The following is a 26,129-nucleotide window of genomic DNA, read 5'->3' on the forward strand; positions in this document are numbered from 1 at the left end:
GCGGACTCAATGTGAGAAAGCCTAGCATTGAAGGAGAAGGCTACTCAAAAAGTGGGGTCCACAGTCTAGTCACCCAAGCTACAAGTGCATCTTCACATCTGTATACATCTGCTTACCTGCTTTGAGGGCCGCTGCAGACTTCCTTACCTTTTGACTGATATTTCAACAAATTTTAAATTTCTTGCAACAATTCATCCTCCCAAAGCAGAGGCAGGCACAATTAGTTTCACACCCACATGTTATTTTCTGCATTGATCACAAATATTGAAGTGTGTTTAGATCTGTAGATCAAGAACGTGAAACCAGATTATAGATGGGTACTGGATGTGATAATTCCAATGCAAGAATGGAAAACATATGACTAACTGCACCAGATTTGCAAAAGACAAATACCTTTCTGTCACACAATACACACAGCATTAAACTATCAACAAAATTGCTCTATTGATCACGCTTAAAGCCCTGCATTACAAGAAGCAGTTTGTGAAATATCACGAAGCACTATGGTACCGTGTCAGCGCGATCCTTTATTCTTTGCCACCCTGTTGGCTTCTTTACTTCCAGATTTGAGTACTGTTTTTTTCCTCTTTTTCTTTTTGCCACGACCTGTAGGGCCTGAAAAAGCCTCAACAATGTCAGGTGTTTGTGATACACCATTTTCTTTAGTAGCAGTCAATGTGATTGGCCTCTTTTTAAATGAAGTCGAGTGCGCATTTTGCTTCTGAGAATCCTTGATACTATCTATCGATAAGCTTACATCAGGATCAGCTGACGGGCTTACACTGCAAACATTTCGATCCTCTTGCTCATGAAGGTGGACAATATTGCCATTGGATTCATTGATATCAAGAGGATTCAGAACAGACATCGAAGAAAGTGTATAATCCAGAAGGAAGGTACTTCTTAACAGTCTATCAATTCTGCTGAAATGCCTTTCAGTGTATGGTAGAATACCTTCAATCAACTCTCGAATACCTGGTATCTGCAGTAATAACATGCAACTCTTGGTCTTCCTGGCTCATACAGCATGTTCACTGTACTACTGAATGACAACTTATTAGCCAAAGTTACAGATTGTAGTTGATCTCACCTCAATAAATTCTGCTGGAGGGAAAACCTGGAAAAGTTCCAGGAGAGCACGCTGTGCGATATGGCAAAATTTAGGCTTTGCGTTCCATTCACGAATGTATTCCAAAAGCAACCGAAGGTGCTCCTTATCCAGCCCTTTCAGAATGGTTTGAATTTGCAGTTCTATGTTTTCTTGCCTGTAAGATGTCACTCCAGCTCAACAAATATTCACTTTACATCACCCATTGGCTGAATTTAAATACAACAATATGTGATCACACCTGAACAATTGAGTGAAGACACTGAGAAGTTTGAAAGGCCGTCTCAACTCAAAAGCAAGCTGTATGGCCTGTGCAAAATCAGCATCAGCCAGGGCATTTGCCAAATCTTGATCTTTCAAGATCTCTTCCTCCTGCACAGAGCGAGTAAGTCATATATTGCAGAAATCGAATGTAGGGCAGACAAAACTGTCCTACATGTTCATCTCACCTCTTGTTTCAGAGCTTCCTCCTCGTCAGCTTGGGTACAATCCTCCCATAAGTGTACAATTGAATCACTGCCACCGGTAGCCAGCATCTCATTCTTACTGTTCACATCCAGAGCCCATATCTGCAGCACCAGAAAAACTCCAATAAGGCATTAGTAATACAAAACGAGAACTGGAGCAGTAACTCTATTGTAATCTAAGTAACAGATAGATGATAACCATTTAAAATTGGTGGATGCCAAATTACAAACATAACCACCATACACAAAACATAACAAATCTAGACTACACTCTAGGTGGAAACACCAGCTAGATTGGATGTGCAAGGCTGTGTCACTAGCAATACCCAGTTGAACACCAACACTACTCCCAAGAGCGAGTTTGGCAGAGTCCAATCCAAAAGCTATGATGAACACTCTCTAGGACCACACCCACTGGTTGCTCTGCATCCAACCAAGCACCCAAATAACATGCACTCTCACCTCTAAGAATCCCTCAAAAGCCAAGAGTCTCTCACCACGTGAGAGTGCCTCTCTATCTGTTGGGAATGGAGTAAGAGTTCAAGAAGATGAAGGAAGCTGAAACGAGATTGCAGTAACAACAAAAAGAGAACACTAGGGTGGACAAAACCCTAGGATGGATGGTCAACATATATGTGGTGACTAGCTCAACCACAAACTCAAGTTCTAGCTAAGGTTAGGGGGAAAAACCTTATAAAGGGAAAACTATAAGTTTAAAGCTTGCAGAAAGCCTCCAACTTTGAATGAGGTAACTCCCTGACATATGATAATGCATCTCTATGCATTTCGTACGTGCATGAAAACACGATTCCGTGCCACGGCAATGGCACTCCAACTGTAGAATCGGAGTAGGCTCCTTCAATGAGCCATGTAGATCTACCAACAAATGTCTCAACAAAACACATTCACTGTGCTTGTGACAGCTTCCCTGTACTCAGCTTCACAATATGAGGTAGCAACCGTTGATTGTTTCTTACTCACCCAAGAAATACATGAATGTCCGAGATAGAAACAATTACCACTGGTTGACTGACTACACAAGGCCCGACAGATGGCCCGATCTACTAAGCTAATCGGATGGCAGTGACTGCCATCGTTCTGTTCAATAGGATTCACAGCAAGCCGTATGCTCATCTACTCTAGACAAGCTCTAACTGCCAGAAATTTGCCACACAATCTAACAGGGTAAAGGTAGCACCATGAAGCCGCGAGTTGAGGGGCCTGCAGCCAGCACCAGAGCAGCAAGGACAAAAGGAGGGGGGAGGCTGGTGAGCAGAGCAGAGGCGACTAGCAGAGCAAAAAGTGGGGAGGAGAGGGGCTCAAGGCAAAACAGCCAAAGATCGGCAGAGATACGAAGGTGTAGAACAAATTAGTTATTATCACCTCCCATGCGCTTCATATCCATGTATGCTATTAACAAAGCAACTGGCATCGATGCCCTGAATGTATAGAGCGCACAAGGAATAGACCTTGGCTGTGCTCATGAGGTATAGGATGAGCTTTAATGTCCTCATGCAGCAGCAGACTTATGTAGACAACATAGAGTGCACTCTCATTCAAACGGAATCTACAAGTAAAAATAACTCCCAAGGCACCAATTAACCTTTTTGGGAATTTGAATCTGATAAAGGTTAAAATATTTAGCAGCCCTTTCATTTGCTTCCCTTGCATGGCCTGACAGAAGCATATGTTGCAGCTGAGCCTCTTAGTTTTCCGAAATTAGAAAACCGGAAGTGAAGATCCGGAAGTGAAGATGATACCTTGTCTTCATGACGATCAAATGTGTTCACACAATCATTTGTCTTTATGGTCCACAGTTTTAACAGACCATCAGCCCCTGCAAACATTCATAATAAGATTATTAATGAATTTGGTAGATTGCCGAAATTTCCATCTTCCAAGAAGTCCTGCTGACCTGAAGAGATAATCTGGGTTCCCCGAGATAGAAATGATGCCCTCAGAACACTAGAGGTGTGGCCTTCAAATGTCTTAAGACAAGACCCATCAGGAAGAGCCCATAAACGAATTGTTTTGTCACCCGAAGCTGTCATGATGCATTGATCAACAGGAGAAAATTGAACACACCAGATGCCCCTTTTGTGGCCACGTAGTGTCACAAGTGGGACTAGCTCAGGAAGTTTCCAAACACGAGCAGTTCGGTCCTGTAATTTGGCCCATTTAACAACATTTAACCCACAAAGATAATGAATATTAAGAACAGTAAAAGCTGAAGCTAGTCGAAACAGGCATGTGTACCTGGGAGCCACTACAAGCGAGACTATCATTTGGTGCCACAGCTATGGAGTTGATGTCTTTGTCATGAGCAGCAACCGTTGACTGAGAAGAAACCTTCTTAGGCCCCTCAGTTACAGAAGCTTGTTGGAATCCTTCAAGATTCCAGACTTTAATTGTGTGGTCACTGGAACAAAGAGAATCTGAATTCAAGTACCAAAAGTAAAAGTTTGGAATGAAAGAATGAAATATACAGTTCTTATGCTGTTAGAGAAATTAATTGCATATACCTGCTTCCACTGACCAGGAATTTTTTGGTTTTTTTGGAAAATGCAAGGGCTCCTACGGCTGCCATATGACCTTCAGCAATGGCTACACAAGAACCAGTCTCTACGTCCCAAATTCTGATCTGCCACACCAATGTAGATCAAACAAATCATGTTTAATCAAAATGAATCTCTTGTTAATCTAGCAACCTTGCTTAAAATCCAGATTATGGTGGATCATGTAGAAACACAAAAAAACAAGCAGAAACTAGATGATATAACAAAGGAAGCAAAAGGTTAAAATTGGCAAGATAGATATCATCCATACAAAGCATGTGGTCACAAAGCCCTGAAACTGAGAGAGAACTTCAAAACTTGAGCTGTCTCTGAAGGTTGAGATCAAACTGATGGTACAGCACATGCATACATATATAAGAATGCATGCACACCCTTTCATACGTGTACATGCGCGCAGACACGCAGGCACATATCTTTAGTATATGTTCCAGCCAAATTAAGTAACCACGTATATTAAGAATATTCACACAAGAAGACCCTAGAACATCTTATGTTTGAATCGCCATCCAACCATAGAGTTAGTCAAAACTTTTGCTTGAGCTATAAAGTTAGGGTCTTGTGGGACCCACCCCATCAAAAAATGTTACACATCTCATGTAATATCAATCTAATGACAGCCACTCACAAGTTGAAAACTATAAACTGAGGCATGCATAGCAAGGACTAGCTACTCTCACACATACATATACACACACTGAGACATATTTGAGCATCCATTTATATAAATGGTCATCATGCTGAGTTTATTTAACACTCTACAGGAGAAGGGAAGACTTAAAAATGACAAAGGCTAGCACTAAAGAAGAAGGCTAATGAGAAGTAGTCCATATTGTCTTCATTCAAGCTACAACTACTTGTACAGAGTACACGATTTCATTCCCAACCAAACATTTCTAAGCAAAAAATGCTTAGACAATCCAGTTGATTCAACAATGCACCACTCAAGATGGAAATAATATATCACAATATCAACAACTCTTGACCATATTTGTTGCTCAATTCAGTTCAGGACAAAATCACATCCAGGCTAGAGCTTCAAGATCCAAAGCACCTTCAATTACATAAGAAATTGACCTTGTCTTTATAGCACTCTTAGCCTCATGAGAAGCATGGCTCATCGAATGACAATTTGTCCAAGGACTAGACAACTTACATAGACCAGCAACCAAATATAGGTATCAAATATCTTTTCCTCACTTATTTGATTGGGTAAGCGAAGGAGTGTTACATCGGATGTAGATGCAACTCATAATACATCCACCTGAAGGTTTGTACCTCTAAATAGTTAGTATAATGATGAGTGCCAAGTGCTTAGGCAATGCTAGCACTCCCTGGCCAAGAGTAGATTGGAAAAAAATGTCAACGTTTACTGCAACAAAAGAAATGACAGTTTCTTGCCCGCCATGAGAAAGAGCTCTTGAGCGTTGTATATGATAGTAATTCCAAATAATTTTGGAGGAAGCTTTTGGAAAGAACATCACCATATCATGTCAAGGACCCTAGTGCTTAAAAAGCTGATACAAACACACTTTACGACCTTCCTAACTAATCCTTAGAAGATACCCTTCGCCCAACCACCTCCACGCTCTTTACCACAACATGCCTCAAAGAAGCCATCAAGAAGTTACAGAATGGCAAAGCCAAGGATCAAGAGGGCTTCCAAACTGAACTTCTAATCTACAAGTTGAGAGAAACTAGCTCCGATCCTAACCAAGCAGTTCAACTGCCAAGGTTCATGTGTAAACTCTTCAGATGCACATCAATTAGCATGCCAAGAGCGCAAGCATGCGAGCAACAAGGCAGGTAGTTTTCATATGAGGTCGATCCACACTAGATCAAATCTTCTACATTAGAGTCCTCATAAAGAAGCCATGAACTAGAAACAAAGAGCATATTGTGTCACGAGGCCGTGAATTCTAACTGGGAATATGAAATCTAGGTGTGAATACCTTTAGCCTTGCAAGGCCTTGGGTTGTAAGGTCTGCAAAGGCCCCCTAGAACTAGTTGTGCCTTTGGAATGTATTTATACTTGGTCCTTTAGAGTGATCCAAAGAGGGGCCAAAGGGGCAAATTGAAACGTAGGTGCCACATGGCACTTTCTAAAATCCAAAGTTCCTACATGCATGGAAATGGAAATAGCAAAATGCTTCTAGATCGACAAATCGCATCGCGTGAGCGTGAGTGTGGAGTAGTACAATGTATTTTGAAAGCCAGATTTGCCAGAGGGTATGATCACAACTCAGGCTGTGAAGAGCTCGTGGGCAGAGGTCACGAATCTCATACGTAGGATAGTTGTGCTTCAGCTGTCAAGGGCTCAAGGTCTAAGTTCTAACGTCCTGATTGGACCTCCAGAGAGCTTGTGGGCTAGTCGGGTTTACTTTCTTGGTTCACGGGCTGGTCGTAACAGCCGATTGAGGGATCACGAATGTGGTCGTGGGACTCACTAATGCTCACAATGTTGGATTAGAGTTGGTCACTCCCCCAGCTGTGAGCCCCAAATGAGGAGTGCATCAGGGAGGTGGACTATAGGAAAATAAAAAAGGACATGGGGCTGCCACATGGGCAGCACATGGCCTGCCATGTGGGCAGCAGACAAAGGAAGGAAGTAACAAGCAGAGCATGGAGGGCAGATCTCTGGGGGAGATTTCCAGAGGGCTGTCCACAGATGGAAAGGGCAGATCTATGCAGGGTTTCCAGCAAGCAAGAGCTGCGTGGACAGGGCAATGATATCAGCAAGGCACGGGATCTGTACAAAAGGTTGCAGACAGGTGTACGAGCAAAAAAGGGGCTGAAGGCAGGCGCAGCAGTTTGTGGATGATTTGGGTCCATATGGGCCTGGTTTGGGGCACACAACAGGGTTGAAACTTGGGCCAGTGGCTGGGGCTGCTGCAACAAGAAGCTAGGGAAAAGAAGTATGATCGAATGGATCAGGATGATAAAGCAAGGGCTCGTGCAGATTTTCTTTCTCTTAAGTTAACAGGCAAGTTGGTAATCCATGCAAAAGAGATGGGACCCATGAGTGAGGCAAGCTTGGCTTGTCCAGGGTTATGTACACTTGTTACCCCTATCAATGGCATGTACAAAGTTTTGTGGATAGCGTGGAGTTTTATATCATGCACTTGGGGACTCTGATGTCTTGTTAGGAAGGATGTGGTGCCATAGGGTTGATGCTATACTGGATACTTACAATTGGAAGACACTTTGGTGCATAGAGGAAAGACTCAAGTTTTGGATGTCAAACTTAAGGGATAGTCAATCCCTGTTGTATCTGGTTCTTCTCTTTACTCGGTGATAAAAAATCATCTTTTTGCATACTTAGTTTTTGCAAAGGATATGATCCAAAGCTTATTTTCTCTAAGCTGAATAAAGAGCGGACAGATTTCCTTTGTTAATTTTGGGGACTGTTTTTCTGACTCTTTGCCAGAGCAACTTCTACTCATGGCATTGACGTAGAATCAAGTAGTAGTCCACCGAACAAGCCACCATATAGAGTTAGTGTAGCCCAACAAGAAGAGATCAAGAGCTAGGTGAAGGATTTATTGGAAAAGGGGCTGATTCAGCCTAGTTCACCTCCCTACTGTTCACAAGTATAGTTAGTCCAGAAGAGGGATTTCACCACAATGTAAATATCCTAAGTCAAAGTACAGTTGACCATTTATTTGATCATAATTAAAGAATTTCCCGGTCAACTAAGCCTGATTTCGATCAAGAAGACTTGGTTTATACCAAGGTTAACTGCGGTTAACCAAGCTGTGCCAACTTCGGACTATAATTAAGGCGCCTCGACCCTTGGTCAAAGCCCCTTAATTATGATCAAGAGTGTTGACTCCCGTCAACCAAAGAATAAATATATTTTTATATTTGTTATGTGTGCACATGTGTTCAATGGGGACGCCCACCGTGACTAGAATTAGTCCACAGTGTATTATTTGCATGCAAAGCACTAACAATTAATGGGTGCCATGGTGGTGCGCTTTAATTAATTGTTGCAAGTACTAAGAAGGGTTATTTTCCCAAGCGCTATGGAGCCTAACAAGCATCTAGGAGGCGGTTCGTGTGACCAAGTGCTTTGAAGACTCCAAAGTTGCCCTTAGTGGCATGTAATTAGGAAAGTAATGTAGAAATTGACAAGTGGCTTGTTGCCAAGAAAGAGAGCCTAAGAGCTCATGTAATGATGGATTCACGTTTTGGAATTTTAGAGAAGCAGCTTCACGCTGAACTCTTGTACTCACTTTCTCCTTATGAATAAAAACCTTCGAGGGATCCAGCCCGACGTTTGTCCTAGGCCCTAGTGTGCTTGTAGAGAGAGGGAGTGAAGGAGAGCAAGAGAGAGTGTTTGTAAAGGAAAAGAAAAAGCAGGAGGTTTTGTCTTCGAGGTTGCATTGGTATCAGAGCAATTGGCTCACCCTCTTCTTTAAGAAGGTGACCATTCAAGCGAACGAGTACGTTGGCCTGTGGAGGGCAATGGGCTAACATGGCGTTTCGAGCGCTGGCAGCTATCAGTCAGACCCGCTATGTCTATAATTGACGAAGAGCCAACCAGGAGAAGTGTGTACGCCCTCTGCCTGCTCCATTGCGTAGGCGCATGCGCACAGAGATAAAATTGTAATTGACGCTGAGGAAGGAGACGGGACACCTTGTGCGTATTGGACTCTAGAGGCCTGAGAGAAGCTTTGCTGACGGGACCATAGGCTCTACACGAAAGCTTCGTGGCAAGCAAGTGAAGGCACCGATGCCACGCTCACTTGAGAAGTTGGCCAAGCCCAAATTTCTACGTTTGGGAGCAGCCTCTGATCGCCATGCAAGAGCAGCGCTGCATCTGACAGAATCTAGGCGAATGGCGCACCTTCACACCTGACACAGACGGACCTTCACGCAAGCTCCCGCAACACGCGACGCTGACCAGCAGCCAAGGTCTGGAAACCTTAGGCTGATGTGGCTTTTGCAAACGTGTCTGTGGCGCACACATGGCAAAGGTAGTCTTGACAGGTCAGCAAACACGTGGCACGTGGCGGCCACACGTGCAAGCTGACGTGGCAGCCAAGTGGCATGCACGTGCAGGTGCTGACATGGCACACACATGTGGATAACATGGCAGTCCATGCTGGCAGACAGCTGAGATGGACAGATTAGTGGACGTGGCAGACAGCTCAGTGGATGACGTGGCAGGACATGTGGCAGCTGACCTGGAATGCCAGCTAGATAGCTGAGGTGGCAGACTTGAGGTTAAGCTAACCTAACTTTGGTTAGTGGACTGGTTAGAGGTCCAGTTAGTTGACCCAGCCAGACTAGTCTGGCTGTGACCAGTCCAGTTAGTCTAGACCTCCCTCTAATCTATTCCCATGCTGCTAATCATCCTCCCCCATGTCCTCATATGGGGAACCCCTAAACCCAACACATCCCAATATAGAGATAACCCTTTTCTATAAAGATAATGCTCTTCTATAAAGATAACCCTTTTTTGAACATGTTGAAATCTTCTTGCTCATGAAAATCCCTTTCTTGGAACGCCCTTTCTTTCTACATAGTATTTCCAAGTTTGTCTATCATAGGTAGACATAATTAGCAAGTAAAGCAACACTTATGCCGTCATCAGTGCCCAAACATAAGCAGCTATACTAGGATTCTAAAGACCCGCAGAGTCTCTTTGGGCAAACCCAAATATAAATTAAAACTTATATTAAAACCCAATATATCTCCAATCTTATAAATTAAAACTTTTTATGAAAGAAGTAAAAGAACAAAGACAAGAAGAAAGTTTGTAAGCGACTTTGAACTAAATTGAGAGTAAATGAGAACAATAAAAATAAAAAATAACTTAGTAATTAAAGCCACACTGTTCTCATCAGTACCTGAGCATAAGCTATCATCTAGGTTTCGAAAGATTCTGAAAAGACCTTTAACAAATCCGTGAATTCTATAGAAGGCATTATATAGCTTATAATACTTACCACATGATCTTTTCCTCCAGAAGCCAACAAAGTTGTTTGAATAGAGGAAACGCATGTGTCAAGACATAAGACGATATCTTTATGCCCAAAGAGCTCTTGCCTACAAGTCTTCGTCAGCAAATCATATATCTGGATCTGCAGACAGAGAATCACTTAGCTAATGTAAATTTGAATACTATTGAATTCAATTAAGCGTGGGATTCGAGAGAATGTTCTAATTAAATATAGCACATTAAAGATGTGTTAAAAGAACTAGTAAAGACACATATCATCCAACCTCAAGTACAACTACTATATTCATGTACAAAATAAGCAGAAGTAGGTACTCTAAAGCTACAAGTCATTTGCCAAATGTACAAATAACTCATGTATTGATTCTACGTCTCATACATCCTTTCAATCATTTGTAGGCCTTGGCAATCTCTCTCAGCCCCGCCTAGCTCTCTCTCTCAACCCCGCCAGTCCATCCTTCTCCCGTGAGGCCTCCTGAAGACAAAAATGCATCTCTCTCTCTATCTACCTGTGGAGGCTAACGTTGCTGCTGCCACCGTACCATCGCCGTCGTGCTGCTGCCACTGTTGGAAAGGTCACCTCCCCATCTCTAAGCCCCCAAATGAGGTGAGCATGGGGGAGGGAGACCTAGGGCAAGGTATGCCCAGAGAAAGGGGACAGCCACTGTACGGATCAGTACGGGCTGCTGCCGGGCAGTGTACGGAAGGTGTGCAGGGTGCGCCAGGGTCTGGACAGGGGCTGAGCAGAGGCGGATCAGTAGCAGCATGGAGTCACACTGTTGCAGCAGATATTGGGCAGGTCTATGGCCTGCAAACAGGGCTGGCAGGTGGCGGGGTAAGCACTCCAAAGGGGCTGGGCCCTGCATGGAACAAAGGGCTGGCAAAGGGCCCTAAATAGGGCTGGATAGGCAGCCAGCCAGCCAACCAGCTGGTCGGTTGGTTAGGGCTGCTACAGACCAGCCAGTCGGCCCAATTAGGGTTGGCTCGTCCGTTGGTTCTGGAGGGCCTTGTGCCCTATATAAGGAGCGCCTTTGTGCCCTCATAAATCCTCATCTGGAGCAGCCGTCTGACAGCAGACAGGAGCAGCAAGCAGGCTAGCCTTGGGCCTATCCATAGGAGGTGAAGGTGACCCTAAAGGAGCTGCAGACTGAGCTTGACTGGCAGCCCACCTAGGCTGGGTTCCAGACAGCAAGGTGGAGAAGATCTTTGGACGGAAAGTCTACTTACGCTCAAGGTGGAGCATGCGGGCTCGAGTCTAGAGATAGCCAACAGTGTCACCACAATGTAAATATCCTAAGTCAAAGTACAGTTGACCATTTATTTGATCATAATTAAAGAGTTTTATATGTGTTAATTATGGTCAAAGAGTTCTTTTAACGGTCAAAGGATTGACTATGGTCAAAGATACTTGACTCTAGTCAAGTAAACCTGACTTCGGTCGGGGAGACTTGGTTTATTACCAAGAGGGTTAACCCCGGTTAACCAAGATGTGCCAACTTCGGTTGGAAAGACTTGGCTATAATTAAGGCACCTCGACCCTTGGTCAAAGCTCCTTAATTATAATCAAGAGTGTTGACTCCGGTCAACCAGAGAATAAATATATATTTTTATATTTGTTTAGGTGTGCACATGTATTCAGTGGGGACGCCCACCATGACTAGAATTAGTCCACAGTGTGTTATTTGCATGCAAAGCACTAACAATTAATGGGTGCCATGGTGGTGCGCTTTAATTAATTGTTGCAGGTATTGGAAAGAGTTATTTTTCCTAAGCGTTACGGGAGCCTAATAAGCATCTAGGAGGCGGTTCGTGTGACCAAGTGCTTTGAAGACTCCAGAGTGGCCCTTAGTGGCATGTAATAGGACTTAATCTAGATTTTAGACAAGTGGCATGTTGCCAATTTGAAATGAGCTTGAAGCTCTTGTAATAAAGGGATTTTCACGTTTTAAAAGGGTATCAGACAGCCCTACGCTGAACTTTTGTAACACATTCTCTTCAAGTAATAAAATACCTTCGGGGGAGTCCAGCCCGACATGTTGTCCTGGGCCCTAGTGTCTTTGTAGAGGGAGAGAGAGAGGAAGAGAGAGAGAGAGAGAGAGAGGGAGAGCAAACAGAGAAGTGTGCTTGCTGTCTTTTACGAAGGAGGTTCCGTTCACAGTAATTGCTGTCTCTCAGAAGAGCGAGATGGATTTCATTGGTATCAGAGCAGGATTAAAGGCTTTTTCAAGCCTTTGACGATCCAAGCAGTAGCTTAGGCAAGGATGTGCAAGAAGAAGGATTCATGCCATCGCTGGATATTCATCGTTATATGAAAGCAAGGTGTAACAAGGCACCGGAAGACGTGAGAATTCTGTCAAGTGCAAAACTTCCGATCGGTGCTCAGTGCTAGAGGCTGTACATAAGATTGGCGACGGGAGAGTAAGGAGGGTAATACGAGAGTCGAGCGCTGATGGAGCGTTTCGTTGATAGACGGTTGACATGGTCTTAGGGAGAAGGCCGTGTGGTAACCCAACTTCCAAGGCTTGGTCGTGGTGAAAAATTTCTAATGGATCCCTTCCGTCTGAGCACAGTGCCCGCCAATCCCATAGCCTAAGCAGCCCGCTGGACTGCGTATGCAATCCAAAAGCGTGCGGGCGATTTTCGGTTGCGTGTTCTCCTGTGTGTGCGTTTCATTTGGCGACGACCTCAACATTGAGTGCTTGCGGATGCTCAGGATGGTGTGGTTCACGAAGAAGATCTCGCGACGGACAAACTTGACTCTCCAGAAGGCTGGCTGACGGACAAATTGAGGTGGTGCGACACGCGACGCGCATCAGTCAGCCAAGGTTTGGAACCTTAGGCTGACGTGGCATAGGACACGTGGTAGAGGGATCTGACACGTGGCGCTGATGTGGCAGCCAACAGGTCCACACTTGCGATGATGATGTGGCAGCGCATGCAGCTGACGTGGCCTTGACACGTGGTAGGTGCTGATGTGGGAGGGCTGACAGGAAGCTGATGTGGCAGCCAGCTTGGATGCTGACGTGGCACTGACATGTGGCAGACAAGTGGCTAACCCGTGGTTAGTGTAACTTTGGTTAGTTGTCAAAGGTCCAGTTAGTTGGCCCAACCAAACCAGACCAGGTTTGACTAGCTAAGTCTAGGTGTAGTTAAACAGACTATAGCTGGTTAACCAGACCACAGCGGGTTAAGGCCGAGTTGGGAGCCAACCAAACCAGACCAGAACAGAACCAGTCTGGTCAGTTTGACCAGACAGTAACCATCCAGTCAGACTAGAGCCAGTTAGTCTGGTTAGAGTAACCAGTCAGTTACTTCATCTGGTTACTGTTTCCACAAAAAAAAAAAAAGGGACAGTTGCAGAGACTGTTTCTGCTAGCAGATTTCACCTATCTGTCAGACTTTTACTGTCAGAAAAGCAGCAGAAAAGCAGAGAAATCTGAGATTTGCAGAAAAAGAGTATGCATGCCTTTGAGCAGTGAAAAGAGGGAAAAACAGATGCTTTTTGAAGCCATCTGCAGCAGCCAGAAAAGGAGCAATATAGTTGTTGATGCTTTGGCAACTGTGTTGGTATATGCCTTGAATTGACAGCCAGTACTGGCATAGATTGTGAATGCAAGACACCTCTTGTTGAGGTAAATTTTCTCTTTGAAAAGCGAAGGCAGCGTGCATCAGTTGCATACACAGTGTGTGTGCAAGAAATTTGCAGATCTCAGACGAGTTGTAAAGATGGCTCAATCACCTATCCAGTGGGATTCACAAGATAGGGATGCGCATCCAAATCAGAGAAGTGTGCAACAAACTCAGCAAGAATTTGAGCTGATGGTACGCACTCGTATACAAGAGATGGAAAATCTCAAAAAGGATCCAAAGGCTCAGCGTTTGTTTCAAGCAGAAGCTATGCCTAATGCAGTATATGACGTGCCAATGCCAGAGATCTCCTAGTCCATCACCGTCTACCTTGAGTTCGACTTCTGTATCTTCTTCTTCTTTATCAGATAAACCATCCAGGAAAAGAAGGAAACACAAGAAGTCTAGGAAGAGAAAGTCTTCCAGAGAGACCAAGGAATTCAAAGAGGGAGGTAAATTTGTCAAGTTTATGACCTACAATGGACAGTATGGTCATACAAACAAAGCATTGCAGTTCAACAGGCAGTTTGATGCTGCATTCGGCACAGAAAAGTTTTCAGAATCCTCCAAGTTAAGAATGGTCAGTTTGCACTTGACAACGACAGCTAGTGCATGGTGGAGTGCACATACCACAGATGGGTCAGCCCCAAGGAAGTGGAAGGACTTCAAGAAAGCCTTCTACCAGCAGTTTATGCCTAAACAATTTAGAGACCATGTTCTTCAAGATTGGGACAGTTTGCATATGGATGCAGGAGATACAGTGGATGTGTACAACCAAAAGTTTTGGGATGCTTATTTGCAGGTTGCACCTTTCAAAAAGATCTCCAAAGGGACCCAAATGAGAAAGTACAGAGCAGGTCTCACTCCAAGAATTCAGGCAGTAGTGAATGCTTTGGGGACAAAGAACATTCAAGACCTTATGCATTCAGCTTCAGTAGCTAGTCTTGTGCCGTTACAAGATCCATCTACAGTGCTATCCTTGCATGTAGGACGTGCTGATAGAAAAAAAACTGATTTTTCAAAATCAGAAAAGAAAGAGTACCCCAAGGTTGAAAAGAAAGGGTTTCAGCCTCAGAAGCCGAGGGGTACTCAGTTTTCAAAGGCTTATAAAGGCAAATCTCTATTCACCCCTGAACAGATAGCTGAATTCCGTAGAGATGGGAAATGCTTCAAGTGCGGCAAAGAGGGGCATGTGGCTGCCCAGTGCCCAGAAAAGCCTTCAACTTCGAAGGGAAAAGAGGCAGAGAAGCCACGAGGACCGCAAAAGCCAATGGTAGGAGGAATTCCTGACATACTGGGTCATGTTTCAAACCTAGAAGAACGAGAATTGCTGCTATCATGGGGCAAAGTCAGAGACCAGCAAGCGCTAATTTTATTTGATCCAGGGGCTACTGATAATAACATATCAAAGGACCTAGCCCTGAGGCTGGGAATAAAGACGGAGGAGTTGGGCAGGGCTTTGGATGCCGATCAGATGTTCTGTGGGAATCCTGTGCCAGTCACTCCCTTGATAGGGAAGCTTCGTCTTCATGTACAGAGTTATGTGGATCAGGAAGACTTCTTCATTTCTCCACTGAAACATCATGATGTAGTCTTGGGAATGCCTTGGTTTCATCGCAAGGCAGTGAAGTTGACGGTTCCTAAAAGAGTGCTGGAGTTTGTGCATAGGGAAAAAAATCAGCGTTTAGTTGCCAAGAATAAAGGGGACACTATCCCCATTGTATCTGATGTTACATGTGGTAAAGCAATAAAGTCTGCAATTTCTGCGTACATGGTTTTTGTAAAAGAAAAAGAGAATGATATCCATGCTGAAATGAATGATGCAGACAAAGATAAGTTTCAGTTTCTTGTAAACTTTAAAAATTGCTTTTCCGATGCTTTACCAGGGAGTTACCCCCAGAGAGACCAGAAGATCATCAGATAGAGTTAATGCCTGGTAGTGAGCCACCTAACAGACCACCTTATAGAGTCAGTGCGACTCAGAGAGAGGAGATTATGGCTCAGGTACAAGACTTGCTGTCCAAAGGGTTGATTCACAGCCCAGCTCGTCTCCTTTTTGTTCCCCTGTATTGCTAGTACAAAAAAAAGATGGTTCATTCCGTATGTGCGTCGATTATCGCGCACTGAACAAAATAACCATCAAGAATAGATTCCCTATTCCACGCATTGATGATGTGCTGGATCAGTTAAATGGAGCTTCAGTTTTCAGCAGGATAGACTTAAAGAGTGGCTATCACCAAGTGAGGATACAGCCTCAGGATGTGCACAAGACAGCATTCCGCACTACATTCGGGTTGTATGAATACTTAGTGATGCCTTTTGGGTTAACAAATGCTCCAACCACATTCAATAGAATGATGGATCGCATCTTCCGAAAGCACAGGCATTTCACAAGTACTTTCTTTGATGATATCCTAGTCTTTTCAAAGACAGAGGAAGAGCACAGGAAACATCTTGCTATAGTGTTTCAAGAGCTGAGAAATCATCAGCTCTACGCAAACAGCAAGAAAAGTGACTTCTTCTTGGAAGAAATCCATTATCTGGGGCATATAATATCCAAGAATGGGATACAAATGGATCCAGCAAAGATCCGTGCCATTCAGGAATGGCCAGAGCTGAAAACTGTGCATGAAGTTCGAAGTTTCCTAGGCTTGTGTTCTTACTACAGAAGGTTTATCAGGCATTTTGTTGATATCACAGCTCCATTACATGACCTTACTAAGAAAAATGCAGCCTTCACATGGGGAATATCACAGAAGAAAGCATTCAATACACTCAAGGAGAAGTTGACTACAGAGCCTATTCTTGTAGTCCCCGATCTTTATCAATCTTTTGATGTTGATTGCGATGCTTGTGGAGAATGTGTTGGGGCTGCATTGCATCAGAATGGTCATGCAGTGGCCTATGAAAGCAGGAGACTTCGGGATGCAGAAAGATATCTAGGAATCTATGAGAAAGAGTTATTGGCTGTAATTCATGCCATCCATACATGGAAGCACTATCTTTTGGGTGCAGATTTTACTGTTAAGACAAATCACCAAAGTCTGAGGTCACTTTTTGACTCAGACCAAGCTTTCCGAGAAGCATATGAAATGGGCAAACATGCTGTCAATGTATCATTTTCAGATTGTCCAAGGAATTCGGAACAGAGTGGCAGATGCCTTGTCCCGAAGACCCCAGGTCAATAATGTGACTATTGCTTATCATCAGGACCTGGAAGGCATGAGGGAGCCATATGCTCGTGATGCAGATTTTGGTGAAATTTTACAGCAAATGCAAGAGGGGCAATCCACCAGTCACTATTCCCTGAAAGATGGGTATCTAATGAAAGATGATTGCCTATGCATCACCCAGGAGATGAGGAAAAAGATTTTGGAGGAATGCCATGCACCTCCCTATGCTGGACATAGAGGAATTACAGCAACAACTCTAGCACTAGAGAGGTATTTCTTTTGGCCAGGGATGCGGAAAGATATACATCAGTTTGTTACTGAATGCCTTACGTGTCAAAAAGTGAAATATGATAGACGGAAGGCACCTGGCCTACTTATGCCTCTTCCCGTGCCTCAGGCACCATGGGAAAGTATTACAATGGACTTTATTTTTGATTTGCCAAGATCAAAGTCAGGGAATGATGGGATTTGGACTATCTTTGATAGATTCAGCAAGCAAGCTCATTTCATTCCGATTCGCAAAACCATAAAGGCAGATCATATGGCTAAGCTTTTCATGGTACAAATTTTTAAACATCATGGTATGCCTAAGTCCATTGTTAGTGATCGAGATCCCAGAATGACCAGTCTATTCTGAAGAGCTTTATTTGATAACATGGGGACGAATCTGAATTTTTCTTCTTCTTTCCATCCCCAAACAGATGGTCAAAGTGAAGTAGCAAATTCTACAGTTTTGGATATGCTGAAATGCTACGTGGGTGACCAAAGTTCAGACTGGGAAAAGTACCTACCGTTGGTAGAGTTTGCTTACAATAATACAGTACATAGCTCTACAGGGAAAGCCCCTTTTGAGGTCATATATGGGAAGGTGATTTTGCCACCTATATTGAGGACCAAAGATGAAATATTTGCAGCTGATCAGTTTGTGAAAGACCTCCAGACAGCTTACAACCAAGTCCGGACAGCAATTGAAAGGTCTCAAGAGAAACATAAAAGAGCTGCAGATAAGCATAGGAGACACTTAGATCTCAAGGAAGGGGATTGGGTACTTTTGAAGTTTGAAAAAGCTAGGCTCCGCAAGTTTAAAGGCAAACAGAAAATGTATGCAAAGTTATCTCCCAGATACTATGGCCCTTTCAGGGTTACAGAAAGAATAAATGAGGTTGCATACAGGTTAGCATTGCCAGAGCATTAGAGGATTCACAATGCATTCCATGTGAGTCTTCTAAAGAAATTCCAGGGACTAGAGCCTACAGAATCAGTATCAGAGGATCCACCAGAAGTGGATGAGCTGGAGGAGGTCCTTCAGCCAGAGCAGATTGTGTACCATACTATACGCAAAGGTCCTCAGGGTAAGGAGTTTTACAGGTATCTTGAAAAAATCAAGAATTATACGGCATTAGATGCCAAGTGGATGGACGAAGACATGTTATCCAATCATCCACAGCTTTTGGATGTTTACAAGGAAGCTTTTCAGTTGCGGTCAACTGAATAGAAGCCGAGGGGATGTCACCACAATGTAAATATCCTAAGTCAAAGTACAGTTGACCATTTATTTGATCATAATTAAAAGGTTTTATGTGTTAATTATGGTCAAAGAGTTCTTTTAATGGTCAAAGCATTAACTACGGTCAAAGATACTTGACTCTAATCAAGTAAACTTGACTTCGGTCGGGGAGACTTGGTTTATTACCAAGAGGGTTAACCCCGGTTAACCAAGATGTGCCAACTTCGGTTGGAGAGTTGTGCCAACTTCGGTTGGAGAGACTTGGCTATAATTAAGGCACCTCGACCCTTGGTCAAAGCTCCCTAATTATAATCAAGAGTGTTGACTCCGATCAACCAGAGAATAAATATATATTTTTATATTTGTTTAGGTGTGCACATGTATTCAGTGGGGACGCCCACCGTGACTAGAATTAGTCCACGGATATCCACGTGGTTTGGTAGCCAGGGCATTCAGATGGACAGACTTCCCTCTTTTCAGTACAGTCTGGATGCACCACCCGAGATGATCCCACGAGATGAGATCAACCGTATCATACGGTTGGACCTCCTCCAACTCCATACATCTAGGGCTTGGGGGGGAGAGGAGTTCTCCACCAAGATCCAGTTCTACCATAACCACATCCTAAGGGTCTCAGAGCACGATTAGACCTCACTATCTCGAGGACATGAGAGTCTCACATTCACTGAGGGTCGCCATTGGTCAGTTGCAAGTCTCATCACATCAACTGCGGATTGAGGCAAAGAGAGCTACAGGCATACCCAGAGAGAAGAGGACTTGCACACTATACCAGATGCAGGAGATTGAGATGGAGGAGCATGTGTCTTCCCAGTCTATTATGAGATACGAGGATGATACCACTGCCTCTTTCAGGAGGGGCATGGCTTTGGTCCACTTACACAGTGGAGAGCAATAGAGATTGATGCCACAGGACACCGATATCGACAAGTCACATACTTTTGTTACAGACTTTTATGCAGCTGAATCAACTGCCGGTGAGGCTGAGGGAGAGGAGCTTGAGGAGATGAGAGAATCATGGATTAGCAGTAGGAGAGTCCACCACGATGCTGCCAAACGAGGGACACACCCCACGTGCAACACGGATAGGGACCAGACCATGCACGATCGAGGTTCCATCTATCTCAGCCCTTCTAAGAGGCGACCGCCCGAGGTGAGGCATCACCCTTGACGTGTCCACCGGATCCAAAGATCGAGGAGACCACGCCCTCCCCCACACCGCGAGACAACTTGACAGACACGGATACGAGAGCTCCTCACATCTCATCAAAGAGCCTCTGGGTGCCTGGATATACGGAACCTGAGCATGTACTAGGAGTGCTAGCTCTGAGCACTTGACACCCCTTTGTTATTTGGCTTTCGCTACTCTAGCATTTCGACACTTGATTCATTAGTTTTAGCACTTTAGCTTTTTAGCTTTCAGCAAGGGTCTTAGTAAGCCCTTTGCTTCAGCCCTCAGTGGCTTGTACGAGTTACCTTTTTGGCGTGTACGTTGTCTCATAGGCCCGCGAGGCCTCTCTCTCTCTCTCTCTCTCTCTCTCTCAACTTCAAGTCCCTCTAGAACTTAGAGAACTAACATATCGACTCTATAAGAAAAGTTTTAGCAGAGCTAGCAAAGCCGCTTGTAGATGGATCATGTCCCAAGAGAAAAGCTGTCATAAGCAATGATATAGTATAGTGAAGCAAGGATGCCCCCTCCCACCAATACTTTTTGGCTAGCAAGGAGGTTGTGTAGATTGCAGGATACACTTTGCTACTGCTTATTTACGCAGACAATGTAGTATTCTTGGCAAAGAGAATGGAGAACTTGCAAGCACATTTAGATGTATAGAAGCAAACATCCAGGAATGCAGGTCAATATAGATAAGACAAAATTGATGGTGGTGATTGGGACACGTAATAAACAGGTGGATGTCACCTTCGAAGGAGAGCCCCTGGAAACAGTCAACACACATAAATATCTAGGGGTGGATTTCACCGAAAACTACAAATGGAATGCATGTGTGGAGAGGAGAATAGCAGAAAATCACATTTGTGGAACGGGAAATGAGAAAATTCCTATACACTATGCTTGTGCAGACAATTATCCTTTACGAATGTCTAGCTTGGGACCCTGGACTCTCCAAGATCTATTGGGAAAGAATAGAAACGTTAACGTTTCCTAATTAGGGAATTAGGGTTTAAGGCATAGACACCCTGCCGCATCCTGCTGGCTGGATACCTCTAGAAGGAGTCTATGTGTCAATTCATGGCTTACCTTAACAAAGTTGAGAAGATGGACGCCAATAGGATACCACACAAGGCGATATAAGCTACACAAAGCAGGATGGCACAGGGAAGGTATGGAACCATGGAATATACTAGCTGCTGATATACCAGAAATGCATGTGGAATTGTGACACAGATATTGATCCAAAAGCTATGATAAAACCGGGGGACAAAAATGCAGTTCTACAAACAGGAAACTAACTCAATGGACAGCTACTGGATGCAGAAATACCTCGGGGAAGACATATCAATATCTAAAAGGCATCTAATCTGCAAAATCAGAACCAATTCACACGATCTAGAGGTGGAGAGGCCCAAGGGGCAGGTGGGGCACGACCAAGATTCCCCAAAGAAGAAAGGATCTGCAAAATCTGTGCACAGGGGAGGTACAAAATGAGCAGCATGTACTCCTAAAATGTAGAGCTTACATGCACATCAGAGAATGTTTAAAATATTTGAAAGGCATCTAATCTGCAAAATCGGAACCAGTTCACATGATCTAGAGGTGGAGAGGGGCAGGTGGGCAAGACCAAGAACCCCAAAGAAGAAAGGATCTGCAAAATCTGCACACAGGGGAGGTACAAAATCAGCAGCACGTACTCCTAAAATGTAGAGCTTACACGCACATCAGAGAATGTTATGAAGACAACAGTAATGGCTTGAAAAATCTGCAGGAGCAGCCAGCAAAAACATCAGGGACTACATAAAATAAGTCTTAGAGCATCGTAACAAAGTACTAGGGCTAACACACAAGCTAGCTCAACAGGTACTCACTATATAGCAAGCTTTGTAATATCTACTTTCACTGATTTAAGGGATCACTACTAGTTAATAGTGATCGCCAGCAGTCCCATAGATCCTGAAGAGTCTCACACAGACTTTAATAGAACCATATCATATCATATCACATCATCTTTCTCTCTCTCTCTATCTCTCTCTCTCTCTCTATCCAGCATCCCCCTACACACCCACTCCAGTCAAGATGAAGCCACTCATCTATAGAACCTACTTGAAAATCTGTGCTTTCAAACTACAGCACCATCATTCATACATAAGCAATCGGATTCATATGTACCTGCTCCAGGTTAGTGGCAACTGCGAGAAGATTCTCATTTCCCTCTATGAACTTCACATCAATCACTTCTTCATTGTATCCTATTAACCTCTTGTTGACCTGAAGATCAAATGTTCCAGCGTCCATCTCCCGCACCATATAGAAGAGCAGACGTTGATCTGCTGTAAGACACATAATGCCCTCAGCTGAAGGCATTAAAACTGCCCCAGTAATACCTCCTTTTGATTCCTCTTTGTCTGAAATAATGATTGCATCTGAAGGACTCTGCTCATAGAGGCATACAGCACTGCAAAGCACAAAGCCTCCCAGTTTTACTGAGGTTGCCAGCTTAAGCCAGAAGACTTTACAAGCAAGCATACACACCAGAATCCATGCCTAGTTGTCCTTAGGTGAGAATTTCTTACCCTTCAGAAAGCCACATTCGTATGATGCCCCGCTCGCCCACAGTTAAGAAGCACACCTGAGTAAGACTACTTTTTCTTTGCTTCTTCAAAAGTTTCTTATCATGACAGAGGCTCATCAGCTGACTATTTTCTGGAATAACACAGACAGATTCAAGCACTTCGTACACTGGAACTGTTGTCTGCAAGCTGAAGTCTTGCAAATTCCAAACATTGACAACCTACAAGAAAGGACCATATGACCAAACAAGAGACTACATCAACCCAAGGAACTTTAAGCAGTCAATTTTCATGAAGTGGCCTTCTAGGGTAAGTAACATGTTTCAAAAGACTACCCAAATTAATCTGAAGAACTACCCATCACAAAATGAGACACTTGACCAACAAACAAACCAGCAAATTGTAAACTTCTGAAAAACTTACCTTGTCTCTGCCAGCACTGAGCAAGCTATAACCGTTACTTGAGATAGCCAAGCTTGTAATTGCTGAGAAGTGCTTTTCCAAAACTGCCAGGCACTTTTTCTTCACCAAATCCCAAATGCGAACAGTAGCATCATCACCTCCTGAAAATAGCTGTGTCATGTTTAATTAGCAGTCCTCCATAGAAATGCTTCTAGAGACCTTGGGAACAATGCCTTGTTTTGTACACAGAGGAAAATACCAGTCCAAATCATGCACACATCAAACACATTATGATCACCTATCCATAGGCCCATGCTATTATGCTGCTCACCAAGAGACGCTGAGGATCTGGATGAAAGACAACTGTAGTCACAACACCCTTGTGACCCCGAAAAGCATGAGTGCAAAATCCATGATCAACATCCCAGACAAGTACTGCTCTGTCAGCACCAGCAGTTGCAAGAAGTCCTCCAGATGCATCCACTGCCATGTCTGCAACTGGCCCTTCGTGAGCCTGTAAGCAAGTTTTGTCCCAATCATCACCTTGTCCAGGAAGAACGTAGAAACCATTGCATATTGATTCTCAGATTAATGCATGCCCATTCAAGACGCTTGAAACATTAACCATCTACACACGGCTTGGGCTGTATGCAATGGCATGACTTTTGTGTCAAAGATGGACAAGTCAGTCTATGTTACAAGCAAAGAGATTTTCTTAAATTTATGCACAAACCAGCAGCCCCGAGCAAAGAGTGCACGCTTAAGCCATGAATAAGGCTACTGAAAAAGAAAAGCTAATCAGTCCAATCCTGACATGGCTATTGTTTTGTCCAGATCATCACCTCATTCAGGAAAAACATGAAACCATTTCATATGGTCTTAAATTTATGCAGAGCCATTCAAGACGCTTAAACCATTAACCATGCTACACACAACTTGGGCGCTATGGAATGGCATGACTTCTGTGTCAAAGTCGGTCTATGTTACAAGCAAAGAGAAATCATTATACACAAATCAGCAAGCCCAATTTCGATCAATCGTCCCCAAGTAAAGAGTTAACACTAAGCCATGAAGAAGGCTAAGCTAAATAAGTCCAGTCCTGAAAGATTAGTTCCGACACTAAAAAAGTGACTTGGAAAAGAAGGCAAGGTCATGGATAGCACTGGAGCAAAACCTAGGAAATATGGCCAAGAGGTATGGCCACATTACATGAATTCTGAACAATGGAAAGACAGTTGGGAGCCATGATGGTGCCTAGCTGCAGCCCGGAACCTTCATGAAGCCTGCACGTTGACCAGCCGCTAAGATACCTGACAGCTGTGGTACCGAATGTGGAGCTTCACGTTGCATTCCAAGCGATATTACCAGGTGATTTCAGAAATTTTCCAGAGGAAATCAAAGCCATCGAACATAAGAGAAGGAAAGATCAGATTACGAGTTCACTCATATCCCATGGCCTCTACATTACCCCAACTGGTCAGGTTGAGGGTGGTAGGAATGCTTTCCTAAAGCTTTCAACTGACATTATCCGACCTTATGACACATAATGTTGAGATATGATTCGTGAAAGACCTAGTGTTTCCTAAACTCGGGTCTTTACAACCCCCTACGTACTTAACACAAAGTGAGAGTGGCCTGAGAAAAAACTTGAACTTTCCTGCAGAAAGTTGGCACTTCAATTTTCACTTGGTGTAAGACCCATGAAATAAGTTTTCTGGCAGAACTCAAATACAAACCTTCCAAGCCCGCGCGCAAGCTCCCGACTCCAAGGTCCACAGCTTAATTTGCCGACTACGACTGGCTGCAAAGAGGGAGGCCCCATCAGGAGTAAGGGCAACAGCAGTGATGGGTTCGGAATCACCTTCCAAGGTGGACCGCACGGACCCAGAGGCCATGTCGACAATTTTCACCTGGTCCAAGCAAGCGCAGGCCACAAAGGAAGCATCCGGAGCGAGACGAGCAGGGCCGCCGGTGTAGAAGAGCTGCACAGCAGGAGTGCATCGATAGTTTTTCTTGAGAAGGGAAGACGCCATAGCTGTGACTAGGAAGGACCGTTTGAAGTGTTGCAAATCAGGCAACGAGAGATTATTGAGAGCTTGCAAGCTCAAGCATTCTGCCAGAGGCTATGAACACTAACTAGTATGTCATCTGGGCACAATAGAGTCTTAGCAACACTCCTCTCAAGTATCACTGAGAATTTCAAGACTTATCATCTCAGGGCATTTTAGCTTTCCTAGTTTCCTCTCCCACCTTTGCCATAGCTTAATCACAAAGACTATGAACTCTATCCCATTAGGGCACGATCGAGTCTCACTACTTTGAAATGTGATACCTCTTTCAGCTTTAACTTGAATTTCAAGACTTTCATCAAGGGCATAATCTCGCAGCGAGAAAGTATTTTAAGCTTGCAAGCTCAAGGATCCTGGAGGGACCTTCAGAAATGCTATGAACACTATGCCATTAGGGCACAACCTTGCAAGCTCAAGCATTCTGCACTACTATGCTATGAACACTACTATGCCATCAGGGCACAATAGAGACTTAGCCACACTCCCCTTTGCAATATTGATGCCTTTACGAGAGAATTTCTTACCATCTCAGGCATTAATTTCCTCTCCCAACTTGGCCATAGCTAAGACTATGAACTCTTTCCCATTAGGGCACAATAGAGTCTCACGACTTTGGAATGTGATGCCTACTCAAGCATCACATTTTAGCATTGCAAGTTTTCTCTCCCAGCTTGGCCATAGCTTAACCAAAAGACTATGAACACTATCCCATTAGGGCACAAGAGAGTTTTGTGACTTTGGAATGTGATGCCTCATCAAGGATCAAAGAGAATTTCAAGACTTTCACCTCAACGGCATTTGAAAACTGCTAGTCTTCTCTCCCAACTTGGACATAGCTTAGTTATATGAGCATAGATTCCAAAGGTTATGAAGACACGGCATCATTTGTTGGATCATGACATGTAGCATGTGTTGCACCATATCTAATCGGCCATACAACCTATCATGGATGTACGCAGGTCATACATGAACGTTAACACCATCATCATTGTCATCATCATTCTCTTTTTTGTATGGGGTTAAGGTAGCCTCTAGAGAGAACGGATCAATGCTTTTGTATAGGAAAAACTTTTTCCCCTTCAACTTTTAATGCTCCATGTCATAAGCTTAGGAAGAAAGGGTGGGAGGGAGAAGGTGAGGGATAAAGCTCACTTGGTCAAGGGGTCTTAGGGGCTTTTGCCTATTTCCCCCTTTTTCCCCGACCATGACATGAGAACCTTATGGGTGGAGACCCATTTCTGACACATTTTTTATCAGCACAATGCACGGCACTTCAAAATATGCATTTTTTTATGCTTTTTCCTTCCATGACATGAGCCCATAAGAGAACCACACCTTACTCTATCCTCCTTAGAGAAAGGCTCAGAGCAGAGGAGTTTCTTGGGTGTAAAAGAAACACCACGTCTTGCTCCATTCTCCTTCTAAGGACTCATAGCCTCCCCTCTTCCTTCTCCCCACGCTTGGGAAGCTGTTGTC

At 43.9% G+C, this 26,129-nt stretch overlaps 1 protein-coding gene across 2 annotated transcripts; it reads right to left on the bottom strand.

Annotated features, from left to right (window-relative positions):
* Positions 1-349: 349 nt before the first annotated feature.
* On the bottom strand, positions 350-25,029 carry TOZ (Transducin family protein / WD-40 repeat family protein). Of its 2 annotated transcripts, XM_087386063.1 has the most exons (15): positions 24,321-25,029; positions 22,916-23,098; positions 22,606-22,755; positions 22,186-22,403; positions 21,782-22,067; positions 10,103-10,237; positions 4,098-4,216; positions 3,832-3,994; positions 3,491-3,737; positions 3,336-3,412; positions 1,558-1,677; positions 1,350-1,480; positions 1,091-1,265; positions 782-982; positions 350-615 (listed from the first exon to the last, which is right to left on the bottom strand). In XM_087386063.1, exons 1-15 carry the CDS (start codon positions 24,615-24,617, stop codon positions 502-504), a joined length of 2,616 nt encoding a protein of 871 aa, XP_087242189.1. In that variant the 5' UTR covers positions 24,618-25,029; the 3' UTR covers positions 350-501. The 2 variants fall into 2 exon arrangements, with proteins under 2 accessions (XP_087242189.1, XP_087242188.1); XM_087386062.1 differs by having other exon boundaries at positions 352-982.
* Positions 25,030-26,129: the final 1,100 nt, after the last annotated feature.

The sequence above is a fragment of the Dipteris shenzhenensis genome, chromosome 15, assembly GCF_047967505.1.
Source record: "Dipteris shenzhenensis isolate YYH24624 ecotype China chromosome 15, Dip_SZ_1.0, whole genome shotgun sequence".
Lineage (NCBI taxonomy): Eukaryota > Viridiplantae > Streptophyta > Polypodiopsida > Gleicheniales > Dipteridaceae > Dipteris > Dipteris shenzhenensis.